The 13,922-nt window shown below is 24.4% G+C and overlaps 1 protein-coding gene across 6 annotated transcripts in view; it reads left to right on the plus strand.

Annotated features, from left to right (window-relative positions):
- Window positions 1–2,020, plus strand: part of LOC107453639 (major facilitator superfamily domain-containing protein 12) — a 39,267-nt gene extending 37,247 nt beyond the window's left edge. For all 6 annotated transcript variants that reach the window (XM_043049920.2, XM_043049921.2, XM_043049923.2 and 3 more), the window contains one exon: window positions 233–2,020. In XM_043049920.2, coding sequence (XP_042905854.1) covers window positions 233–360 — 128 coding nt within the window. In that variant the 3' untranslated portion in view covers window positions 361–2,020. The remainder of the gene's footprint in view (window positions 1–232) is intronic.
- Window positions 2,021–13,922: the final 11,902 nt, after the last annotated feature.

Consider the following 13,922-nt stretch of genomic DNA (forward strand, 5'->3'; position numbering starts at 1 on the left):
ATTATGATATATAAAATTAATGAATACCAATTTACAAATTAAAGGTGCAATCAATTTTTAATTATATCTAGTGTTTGTGAATTTGAAATTGGTTTTGTGTTGTTTATAGTGTTTTAAGAAGTGAATTTCTGAACTTTTTTTCAAGATTTAATTTACTTCATAAAACTAGAGATAATAATTTGTAGTAATAAGTAATAACAACTATTTATGCTAAAAGATTTTATCTTTTCAGAACAACTGCATAGGAACTCAATTATTCGACATAACAGAAGAGTCGCCAGTATGACTTCTGCTAAGGAAAGAAGCTTTGAGGAACGAAGATCATTACTCGATGATGAATCGGATTCTGTCACTACGTGATCTTTTGTTATTTAATTAATAGTTTGTTATTTATTTTTTTAAAGAGTTTGAGTAGTTATGGGCATTAAAAGATGAGACTTTTAAAGTTTGAGTACGAAGGAGTGTTGCACAGGGTGATTGAAACTTTTTATACTTCATGTTTCTTTGTACTCATGTTTGTTTGTAGGAGATGTGATGCTTTTTATATTCTGAGAACACTTTATATCTTGTTGGAAATATTGAATGCCTTTAAAAGAGTCCAATTTTAAAGTGATGCTAGTGAAAAACTGTCTAAAGAGTTCAAATTTACAACATGTATAGTTTTAGATAGCATATTATTATTTTTAATTTCATAAAATTGATCTTAAAAAAGGTAAACCAAAAAAATTTTTTTTATAGAAGTGTTTATAACTGCAAAGAAAATAGCGTAAATGTATATAATTTATTTTACATTTATTTAAGTATTATTTGTTTTTATGGTTTACTATTTTTCTGAGTAAAAAAGCCTATGATATTTTAAAATTGCAATTCATTTCAGATTTTCCACACATTAATTCTTAAAAAAAAATGGTTTATCTTAATATTCTTTCTAAGATCATTTCCTAAACATATCTGATGCACAGGGAAAACCTTTTTTTAACTTGTGTGCTTCCCCACAAAGGAAACTTGTTTCAATGTCATTATCCCTCCAAGTATTGAGATCCAGGACAAAATTGTACTGAAAATTCCCTGTTAACTTCCCATTGAATAACATTGGGAAAGCTGGTTTTTTAAGTACATAAAAGCAACCAGCTGAAAGTTCGGAAAAAAACTGGAACTATTACTCATATGGTTCTGCTTAAAAACAGTATTTAAAGAAGAAACTGTCAAGCTGAAAGGGGCTGATGTTAATTTGATACAAATTACTGTAGGAAAAAAAAAAAAGAATTAGTATGTATTTGTTCGAGTTTTCATGGATTTTTTTTTTAAATTAAATGTAAAAAGGACTTTTTTCTTGTTAACATATTCACTTATAGAGAATTTTTTCTGTGATTACTTTATGAAAAACTCAGTTTTGTGCTTATTTTAATTATAACTAACAGAATATTACAGTTAAACTTCTATAACCTGAACATCTATGACTTGAGTTTTCTGTATCTAAAGACAATTCATAAAATCCTTTCTGGATGTATTGCTTTCATCACTAAATATTTGTCTATTGCAACAAGTCAATTTAATGTTTATCTGAAGAAATATGTAAAATAAACATGTATAAAACACTAGTTGGATCTATTCTGCTTTGTGGGGGTGACTGCTGAGCAACTATCAAGTTACATGAAAATAAATTATTGACCTTTGATTGAAAAATCATTAGAAAAATATTTGGTGCAGTCCATAAAAATAATAGCTGAAGATCCTTTTTTAACTTTGAAATTTACAAAAATACAAGCTACCTGATGCTGTTAAAGTCATAAAATCCAATAAATTAAGGTGGACAGACATTTATTCCAATCTTATAATACAAACTTTGAGAAAAAAGCTCACTTTTTCTATTCTTTTGCAAAGCAAAACGGAACCACCAATTAGGTTGCTTGAATCGATGGAGAAGGACTTCCATATAGTAGCTAAGGACTGGAAGAGCCTTGCTGGGAATATAACCAGATGGCAAAAATTGTTTGGGTTGGCCTTGGCCTGTAACAGACTGTAGTGCCTTGAAAGAAGTAATTTTTGTCTGCCTAGCTTAAAATCTGATTTATAAGTAACTTTGATAAAAAATAATGAAAAAATGAAAAGCTCTTGAAAAATTTAGGCAATACTAAAATTGTATTAGCAGAGATTCCAGAAATAGAAACTATTGGATTTTCTTGAGAGACCTATCTTAAATTTCTCTCTCTTTCTCTTTCAGTTCTTACAACAGCTTTTGAGTTAAGTAAAGTTAGAGGTAAAATTCACTTTGAAAAAAGAAAAAGATTTCACTTACATTTGTGTACCTTAGTCATTGTGTGCATGCATCCTCTGTGTAAAATTATGTTGATATCTTTTGGATACCAGCTTAATGTTAATCTTTTGAAATATTCTTTTATTAATGAAAATTGCTTTAAGAAGCTCTCTTAAATGCATTCAATTATAGTTTTAACAAAGAAATGTGATACATTTTATTTATTATGAATTTTTATAAATTTTCTGTGTTTAAAAAAATTTCTATATTTTATTAGTTGTTAACATTCCACTTTTGTTTTTATATTTCATACATGGTGTTGATGTAAATTTAAAATAATTTATTTTTAAATATTCTACCCTTTAAAACACTAGTCGAAGATGGCATATTTTTTATTGTTTAAAATATGTAAAATTTATTATTTAAAATATCTTTTAGTTAAAGTGTTTTATTTAAAAATTTAATCAGTGAGTAAAAAGGGGAAATAGTCTGAATTTTTTTTAATTCAGTCTTAAAGCATGTTTCTTAAATTTCTTGTCCAGATTTTCACTGAGCTAAACCCTTACATAAACTATTTTCTGTTGCTGGAATGCACATACTGCTGAAAGCAAGATTGATATATTCTTTATCAAGATTATTAACAAAAGCTACTACAGTTAATAAAAGCTATTGTTTTAAAAGAGAGAAAAGAATATACTAATGTTTGCAGTTTTCAGTGCTAAAAATTCTCAATTTCAAAACAGTATTAAAGTGAAGTAAATTGAAGTTGATCTTATTTACTTTATTTTTTAAATTTCAAACATTCAACTATGGAATGTTTTATTATTTCATACAAGTCGAGGAAATAGCATATGAAGCTCATGTTGATATTTTAGTTCAAACTTTTGTTATGATGCTGCAATTATTTTCAGAATAGAAAATTAAGCACTAATAACTGCTAAAATATTTTGTTTTAGCATGTGTTTCTTTTCTATGAGAACAAAACAGGTGTTTGTCCGTAACTGTTTATACTCAAGTTATTCCTTATCTATCTTTTATTTGTTTTGTTTATCAAGTTTTAAATTTGTGAGAGTTATATTTTTCGTATGAAACTTTTTTTTTCATGTCTTCCTCTGTGTTTTTTATTATCGATATTATTTTTTTTTATTTCCCTAATTCATAATATTTAAACGTTATAAATGCTGCACATGTATATAAAACATTTTCAGCTGAAATGCATTTTGAAGGACTTCTCTATATTTTTAATTATAATTTCAGATTGAGCTTATTAAAAAGATTTAAATTACTAAAAATTTAATTTAAAAATAGAATATTCAAAAATATGAAAAATGTCACTGTTAAGTACTAAAATATTAAGTGCATGTAAAATATCTTATAAAAAGTAAAGCATTCTTGCAACAGCCTATTGTGAGCCAGGAGGCATGGAAGTTAAGGCACCACAATTTCATGATCAACAACATGATTGTTGCAATAACGTTGGCATTGCGCAAAAGCCGCCTTTACTTCCCAGTCAAGGTAATACCCATTGATATGGAGCTGCCACTGAAGATTAAACTTCAGTCTTCCACAATGCCAGTTTAATACCTTTAACCACTGAGCTAATGCAGCTTGTTAATCTAATCATTTTCTAATTTCTAATCATTTTTTTTTCATTTCACTTTCCCCACTCACTGATTAGAATAAAAACTGTGTCTGAAATATATTTATTTAACCTAGTTTGAAATAAAGTTTTTGTAAGTGCTTGCTTTGTTAAGTTTATAAATTAATTAATAATGATTAATTAATTAAAAATCATTTATGATTTAATATAACATTTGTAGTTTTATATATATTTTGTAATATGAGTTTTACAAGAAAAAATATTTAAAAATTTTGATTGTAATGAATTTTCTTTTAAATTTAAATTTATTTTTAGTTTATTTATTTAAGTATCCTTTATAGATTTAAACATCTATAAAGGTCTATTAAAAAAATTAAGCTTTAAAATTTTGTTTTTAAATTCAAAAAAAAAAGTTAACAGATTAAGATGTAGCTATATTAAACTTACTAAAATTTTTGAAATATTAATAAATTTGTTGTTTATATATAATTAATTGTCAAGTGCATACTATAATCTAATTCATTATTTGTCATATCATTTCATATATTTATTTCATACGTTTATAACATTTTAATATCAATGTGTATATGTCATATGTTGAGGTTCTTAAAGTTCCTTTATTTTTAAAACTATGTAATCCTCTTTCTGGGATAATATGTTGCATTTTTTAAAACTTATCTTATTTATAAAAGTGAACATACATATTTTATTGTCGTTTTTAAATCTTTGATTTAAATTTGATTTATATTACAAACTTTTACTGTAAAAAGCTCAAATTTTAATTTTTCTGACAAAAAAAATTATAATTGTTTAGAAAATAGATGGTCTTAAAACTATTTTTTAGTTAGTATAATTAAAATTATGCCAACACAGTAGGGTATAAATACGTCTTCAAAAAACATTAATTTCGTCAAAAAAAAATTCTCTCTAATCTCTTGTAAACCACAACATGAGCATGTTCTCTAAAAGCACATAATTTGGGAAAAGCCTAGAATCTTAAATTTTCCTTACAGTCCCAGAAACAGAATATTTTTTCTCGATTGTGAAATAATTTCTCAATGAACTAAAAAAAGTATTAAATATATTTAGTACAAAAACATGAAAAATCAGACTGAACTTTGATAAAAGTAATTTTTGTTATTATAAAAACATATTTTGTATTTTTATTATTTTGCACATTTTACAGTTTACTATTTAATTCTTATCTTTGAGCTGATATCTATAAATTTTATGTGTAAAATGATTATTGCAATGTTTCTGTCTATTCTTTTCCAGATGTTTAAAATACAAGCACTCAATGTTGTGCATCCATTGTTACATTAAAACATTTTCCTGTTGCCAATCTTCTGTATTAAAATTTGCTGTATTATTTCTGAATGGTAAAATAATATTTTGATTTCTAAATAAATTAAGAATGAAATTAAAGAGAATTCATCGGGAATCGTTTTGTGGCTTACGTATTCATGTGAAAATTACTTTGTGAAATAATGGACTTTTAAATACCAAACCTGAATTTTTAAATTAAAATTATTTTGATAATTTACATTTTTTCTTGCTTTTAAGAAATTTTCTACTTGTCTCAATTTGTATTTTGAAATTTTAATTTTTTTTACATTAAAGAAATATGAACTAAAAATAATGTTTTAAATGAAAATCTGATTTCACAGTGTATATACTCCTAATATGATATTTCATACATATAAGAATATTAGTGTGAAATTTTATTTAAACCATTGCGTGATCTAATTTTTTCTTCTTTTTTTTATTTAGAAAATAATTTCTACATATGTGCAATTTCACTAAAAAAAAAAAATTATATCAAACTATAGGTGGCATGTGATGCACCTATAAAGTATTTTTAAAACTAATTGCATTATACAAAAAAAAATGCATTATGTGATAAATTTTTGTGCATGCAATAAGTTTACTTATACATGTTTCATAATTTGTATTTTAAAGTATGAATTTCAATACGGAGTAATATTGTTTCGAACTGTGGTATTATTTTTATAAACTTATTGTGAAATGTATTAAAATATGTTTAATTAATAAAATATTTATTTTGAAACTTTACCTTAAATTTCAATTCTTGTTTTAAGTTTTAATTCACAAAAAATTAAAATAATTTTTTTTTCTCAACTCAATCATTGTGTATTTTACAAGGTTTTTTTAATCCGTACGTACATGTAATTGCTACATGTTAATTGAATACTTAACACGCAATGTTGCTGAATATGCGATATTGGTAAAAATATGTGAGCAACTGCATTTTTTACATAACTCCATTATAGTCCTTTTATCTAACCCACTATTATCAAAAATATCCAAAATAGAATGTGCTACCACCTGGTTTTAATTTCTAATTCAGTTATTTCTTTTATTTATATCCAGTTCATTAACTAATTTATATCCAATTAATTTATCTCAATTAGTTGATATATATCTAATTTTTGTTACTTTCCTAGCCTAAATATTTATGGAGATATGAACATTTTTTATAAAAAAAAAAAACTACTTTTTTGTCTTATGTTTTTTTTTTCTGCTGTAAAATATTCAATAAAATTGAACAAAATTTTTAGAACAATTTAAAACTAATTGCAAAATTTTTGCTTTAAAATTTGAGAAAAATTCGTTTAAATCTGAGCAAGATATGAGCAATTAAACTAGCTCTTTTATATTGCGTATGCGTGGGAAATAGTAAAAATATTAATTTTTTTAATTTTGTAGTGAATCGTATTTAACAACTAATGAAAAAAGTAATTTAAATATCGCATATTAAGTCCAGTTTGAATATCTTGAAAATTCAAAAAGTTTTAAGCAATTTTTAAAATTGTTTTCATACTTTTTGAAGGAAAACTCAAAATGATTGGGGGTTTTCTACAAATATTATTTTGTATTATAAGACAGAATTCAATAACAAATGATAATACCTTACAATAAATTTCTTGCACCAAACTGTGATTTAATAAGGAAAGAAAAGATGCGAAAAAAGATAATTTTTGGGCGGATGATCCCCTACAATGTCAGGGTCATTTTTAATAAATCTTGTTGCACAAAATGAAATGTGTGGAAAATTCCTCATCCTTCTTAGCATTCTTTTAAAAACTTATTTGGGGGTTGGGGAACAGTTACTGTGTTCTATACAGAAATAATAGTCATACAAATCATCCAATTTCTTTTGTAGTTTTCGGACCTATGTTTTCAAGCCATTCAGTTAGATTTGTATTTTGTCATATGAGAATCGAATTTTCTACAATGTAGCGTAGAATTTTTCTAAATATTAGAAGTTTTTTTTTGCGTAAAAAGATAAACTTGTTTATAAAAGAAATTCAAAATTAAACATATTAAAATATTTTATCTTACATGGTAGAGAATTTCAGTTATCTGAAGTNATATTTCATACATGGTGTTGATGTAAATTTAAAATAATTTATTTTTAAATATTCTACCCTTTAAAACACTAGTCGAAGATGGCATATTTTTTATTGTTTAAAATATGTAAAATTTATTATTTAAAATATCTTTTAGTTAAAGTGTTTTATTTAAAAATTTAATCAGTGAGTAAAAAGGGGAAATAGTCTGAATTTTTTTTAATTCAGTCTTAAAGCATGTTTCTTAAATTTCTTGTCCAGATTTTCACTGAGCTAAACCCTTACATAAACTATTTTCTGTTGCTGGAATGCACATACTGCTGAAAGCAAGATTGATATATTCTTTATCAAGATTATTAACAAAAGCTACTACAGTTAATAAAAGCTATTGTTTTAAAAGAGAGAAAAGAATATACTAATGTTTGCAGTTTTCAGTGCTAAAAATTCTCAATTTCAAAACAGTATTAAAGTGAAGTAAATTGAAGTTGATCTTATTTACTTTATTTTTTAAATTTCAAACATTCAACTATGGAATGTTTTATTATTTCATACAAGTCGAGGAAATAGCATATGAAGCTCATGTTGATATTTTAGTTCAAACTTTTGTTATGATGCTGCAATTATTTTCAGAATAGAAAATTAAGCACTAATAACTGCTAAAATATTTTGTTTTAGCATGTGTTTCTTTTCTATGAGAACAAAACAGGTGTTTGTCCGTAACTGTTTATACTCAAGTTATTCCTTATCTATCTTTTATTTGTTTTGTTTATCAAGTTTTAAATTTGTGAGAGTTATATTTTTCGTATGAAACTTTTTTTTTCATGTCTTCCTCTGTGTTTTTTATTATCGATATTATTTTTTTTTATTTCCCTAATTCATAATATTTAAACGTTATAAATGCTGCACATGTATATAAAACATTTTCAGCTGAAATGCATTTTGAAGGACTTCTCTATATTTTTAATTATAATTTCAGATTGAGCTTATTAAAAAGATTTAAATTACTAAAAATTTAATTTAAAAATAGAATATTCAAAAATATGAAAAATGTCACTGTTAAGTACTAAAATATTAAGTGCATGTAAAATATCTTATAAAAAGTAAAGCATTCTTGCAACAGCCTATTGTGAGCCAGGAGGCATGGAAGTTAAGGCACCACAATTTCATGATCAACAACATGATTGTTGCAATAACGTTGGCATTGCGCAAAAGCCGCCTTTACTTCCCAGTCAAGGTAATACCCATTGATATGGAGCTGCCACTGAAGATTAAACTTCAGTCTTCCACAATGCCAGTTTAATACCTTTAACCACTGAGCTAATGCAGCTTGTTAATCTAATCATTTTCTAATTTCTAATCATTTTTTTTTCATTTCACTTTCCCCACTCACTGATTAGAATAAAAACTGTGTCTGAAATATATTTATTTAACCTAGTTTGAAATAAAGTTTTTGTAAGTGCTTGCTTTGTTAAGTTTATAAATTAATTAATAATGATTAATTAATTAAAAATCATTTATGATTTAATATAACATTTGTAGTTTTATATATATTTTGTAATATGAGTTTTACAAGAAAAAATATTTAAAAACTTTGATTTTAATGAATTTTCTTTCTAATTTAAATTTATTTTTAGTTCATTTATTTAAGTATCCTTTATAGATTTAAACATCTTTAAAGGTCTATTAAAAAAAATTAAGCTTAAAAATTTTGTTTTTAAATTGAAAAAAAAAAAAGTTAGCAGATTAAGATGTAGCTATATTAAACATACTAAAATTTTTGAAATATTAATAAATGTCTTGTTTATATATAATTAATTGTCAAGTGCATACTATAATCTAATTCATTATTTGTCATATCATTTCATATATTTATTTCATACGTTTATAACATTTTAATATCAATGTGTATATGTCATATGTTGAGGTTCTTAAAGTTCCTTTATTTTTGAAACTATGTAATCCTCTTTCTGGGATAATATGTTGCATTTTTTAAAACTTATCTTATTTATAAAAGTGAACATACATATTTTATTGTCGTTTTTATATCTTTGATTTAAATTTAATTTATATTACAAACTTTTACTGTAAAAAGATCAAATTTTAATTTTTCTGACAAGAAAATTTATAATTGTTTAGAAAATAGATGGTCTTAAAACTATTTTTTAGTTAGTATAATTAAAATTATGCCAACACAGTAGGGTATAAATGCATCTTCAAAAAACATTAATTTCATCAACAAAAAAAAAAAAAATCCTCTCTAATCTCTTGTAAACCACAACATGAGCATGTTCTCTAGAAGCACATAATTTAGGAAAAGCCTAGAATCTTAAATTTTCCTTACAATCCCAGAAACAAAATATTTTTTCTTGATTGTGAAATAATTTCTCAATGAACTAAAAAAATTATTAAATATATTTAGTACAAAAACATGAAAAATCAGACTGAACTTAGATAAAAGTAATTTTTGTTATTATAAAAACAGATTTTGTATTTTTATCATTTTGCACATTTTACAGTTTACTATTTAGTTCTTATCTTTGAGCTGATATCTATAAATTGTAAAATGATTATTGCAATGTTTCTGTCTATTCTTTTCCAGATGTTTAAAATGCAAGCACTCAATGTTGTGCATCCATTGTTACATTAAAACATTTTCCTGTTGCCAATCTTCTGTATTAAAATTTGCTGTATTATTTCTGAATGTTAAAATAATATTTTGATTTCTAAATAAATTAAGAATGAAATTAAAGAAAATTCATCGGGAATCATTTTGTGGCTTACGTATTCATTTGAAAATTACTTTGTGAAATAATGGGCTTTTAAATACCAAACCTAAATTTTTAAATTAAAATTATTTTGATAATTTGCATTTTTTCTTGCTTTTAAAAAATTTTCTACTTGTCTCAATTTGTATTTTGAAATTTTAATTTTTTTTTTCATTATTAATGTTCTTATTTAAAATTTAACTTGTACATTATCTAGTTATTTTTTTTACGTTAAAGAAATATGAACTAAAAATAATATTTTAAATGAAAATGTGATTTCACAGTGTATATATTCCTAATATAATATTTCATACGTATAAGAATATTAGTGTGAAATTTTATTTAAACCATTGCGTGATCTAATTTTTTCGTCTTTTTTTTTATTTAGAAATTAATTTCTACATATGTGCAATTTCATTAAAAAAAATTATATCAAACTATATAGGTGGCATGTGATGCACCTATAAAGTATTTTTAAAACTAATTGCATTGTACAAAAAAAAAATGCATTATGTGATAAATTTTTGTGCATACAATATGTTTACTTATACATGTTTCATAATTTGTATTTTAAAGTATGAATTTCAATGCGGAGCAATATTGTTTCGAACTGTGGTATTATTTTTATAAACTTATTGTAAAATTTATTAAAATATGTTTAATTAATAAAATATTTATTTTGGAACTTTACCTTAAATTTCAATTCTTGTTTTAAGTTTTAATTCACAAAAAATTTAATAATTCACAAATTATTAAAAAAAAATTTTCTCAACTCAAATAATCATTGTGTATTTTACAAAGTTTTTTTAATCCATACGTTTTCAGATATATAGTTTTGGAAGTATAGTTGAAATTTTTACTGGATTTTGCTAGTTTCTTCTTCTTTCCTTGCTGAACTTAAAAGCTCTCCTAGAATTTGTATATTTCAGAAAATTTCCTGAAATTGGAAGAGTTTTTAAAAAAATAAGATCCCTATCCTGTCAAATTCGATTTTTTACTTAATGTATTGCTTGCTTGCATTAATTCTAAATAATGAAGTAAGCCTCATTTATTGCAAACAATGACATTATTGACAATTTTTACGTATTCTGAAGTTTTCTTTTATTATTATTCCTTTTGATTTATTTTTGAACTTATGAAAGAATAGTAAAACTATGTAGAAACAATTACATATCCATTATTATTAGTCAAAATAATGGATTCAAATATGTATTAAAATGAATTCAATGCGCATTATAAAAGCCTTTTATATTTAACCCATAGAAAATATTGCAATCAATTAAAATTTATTGTTACCATTGCAAGTTGTGGAGTGAGTCTCTTTTCTCACATTTCAGGGATCTGTCTAGGTTTTTCTGAGAGGTAGACATAATTTGTGAAAATTAAAAATTATATTAAAAAATCAACACAAAAATATGAATTTATCGTTTCTTACAAGGCACAAAAATAAAATTTTAAGTACAAGTATTTTGTGACCGTATTTATAAATATATCGTAAGTATTTATCTACCGTTTTTCCTAAAGTTGAATTTGTGAAGGTACCGCTAAACGGTAGTAAATTTGGCTTGGACAGACCCCTGCATTTTATCACTTTTTTTTTTAAAGATTTGTAACCTTTTTGTTCATTCATGTGGATTTTCACTTTGAAAACATATCAGCTTTAAATGCCGAAAATCAATTTTCCTTCCAAGTTAAATAGCTTTGTCTTTTCCAAATTGTCCTCTGCAGATTAACTAAAGAGCAATTATCAGTAGGTGCTCTCATATGTAGCTACATGTTAATTGAATACTTAACACGCAATGTTGCTGAATATGCGATATTGGTAGAAATATGTGAGCAACTGCATTTTTTACATAACTCCATTATAGTCGTTTTATCTAACCCACTATTATCAAAAATATCCAAAATAGAATGTGCTATCACCTGGTTTTCATTTCTAATCCAGTAATTTCTTTTATTTATATCCAGTTTATTAACTAACTTATATCCAATTAATTTATCTCAATTAATTGATACATATATAATTTTTGTTATTTTATTGTTATTTTCCTAGCTTAAATATTTATGGAGATATGGACATTTTTATAAAAAAAAAAACTAGTTTTTTTGTCTTATGTTTTTTTTTCTGCTGTAAAATATTCAATAAAATGTAACAAAATTTTTAGAGCAATTTAAAACTAATTACAAAATTTTTGCTTTGAAATTTGAGAAAAATTCGTTTAAATTTGAGCAAGATGTGAGCAATTAAACTAGTTCTTTTATATTGCGTATGCATGGTAAATGGTAAAAAAATTAATTTTTTAATTTTGTAGTGAACCGTATTTAACAACTAATGAAAAAAGTAATTTAAATATCGCATATAAAATCCAATTTGAATATCTTGAAAATTTAAAAAATTTTAAGCAATTTTTAAAACTGTTTTCATACTTTTTAAAGGAAAACTCAAAATGATAGGGGATTTTCTACAAATATTATTTTGTATTATTAGACAGAATTCAATAACAAATGATAATACCTTACAATAAATTTCTTGCACCAAACTGGGATTTAATAAGGAAAGAAAAGAGGCGAAATAAGATAATTTTTTTGGAGGGGGCAGGGTCATTTTTAATAAATCTTGTTTATAGCACAAAATGAAATATGTGGAAAATTCCTCATTCTTCTTAGCATTCTTTCAAAAACTTATTGAGGGGAGGGGGGAGGAAACAGTTACTGTGTTCTCTACAGAAATGGTCATACAAATCATCCAATTTCTTTTGTAGTTTTTCGGACCTATGTTTTCAAGCCATTCAGTTAGTACCACAGAAACTATTCGTTTGATTTGTATTTTGTAAAATGAGAATCGAATTTTCTACAGTGTAGCGTAGAATTTTTTTAAATTTTTTCTAAACATAAGGGTTTTTTTTGCATAAAAAGATAAACTCGTTCATAAAAGAAATTCAAAATTAAACATATTAAAATATTTTGTCTTACATGGTAGAGAATTTCAGTTATCTGAAGTTTTGAGAAAACTACGGTATGTCACATAATTCTGTAACTTCTCTGATAGTTCGAATTTTTTAAAAATAATTTTCCATATTTTTTCATATTATTTCCATATTATTTTTATTATTTTCCATTTATTATTTTCCATAAATTTTTTAAAAACATTTACGAACTCCAGGGTGGTATCCTTACATAAGCATGTCAAATGGTTTTGTATAAATAAAAATTGTAATCTGTTAAAAAAAAAAAAAAAAAAAAAAAAAAAAAAAAAAAAAAAAAAAAAAAAACGAAACTATTAATCCGTTTTTGTCCAAATTTTGTATTTTATCATTAAAAATTGCATAGTTTAACACGGTGTGAAAATTTGCTTATCCTACTATTCAAAAAATTTTGGTCTACATAAAATAAAGCAATAAAAATAATAATTAAAAATTATTTTTTGCAACTATCTTTAGATAGATGAATTTTATAAGTGTCTGAGAAAAGTTTTCGATTTGCTTTAAAAACGATTTAGATATGGTAAAAAGTGAAACTACCCCCTCCCTCTTCACATTTTTATCGTTAAAAATATAAATCTGTCATAAAAAGAAAATTCTTATAATTCAGAGAAAGTATATTGTGTCTGATATTTATGAATAATTAGCACAAATTAATTAAGTAAGGAATTTGAAAGTGATACTTTGAATAATTAAGATTGACACTTACTACATGAAATTTCGACCATCAAAAAAAATAAAGTTTTAAAAAGCGATTTTTTTTTTAAATGCTGACAGATTAAATGGCATTTTTAAATATTGATCATAAAAATGCTCCCTAATTTAGCTGTGTAACCTATCATCAAATAATCAGTGTTGCTCAAATAAAAATTTCATGTTACTTATATTGTTTGCATATGTTGTCATTTATAATAATCAAGATATAGTCCCTGCTGATCGATTTTTTTT

This window comes from Parasteatoda tepidariorum, chromosome 9 (assembly GCF_043381705.1).
Source record: "Parasteatoda tepidariorum isolate YZ-2023 chromosome 9, CAS_Ptep_4.0, whole genome shotgun sequence".
Classification (NCBI taxonomy): Eukaryota; Metazoa; Arthropoda; class Arachnida; order Araneae; family Theridiidae; genus Parasteatoda; species Parasteatoda tepidariorum.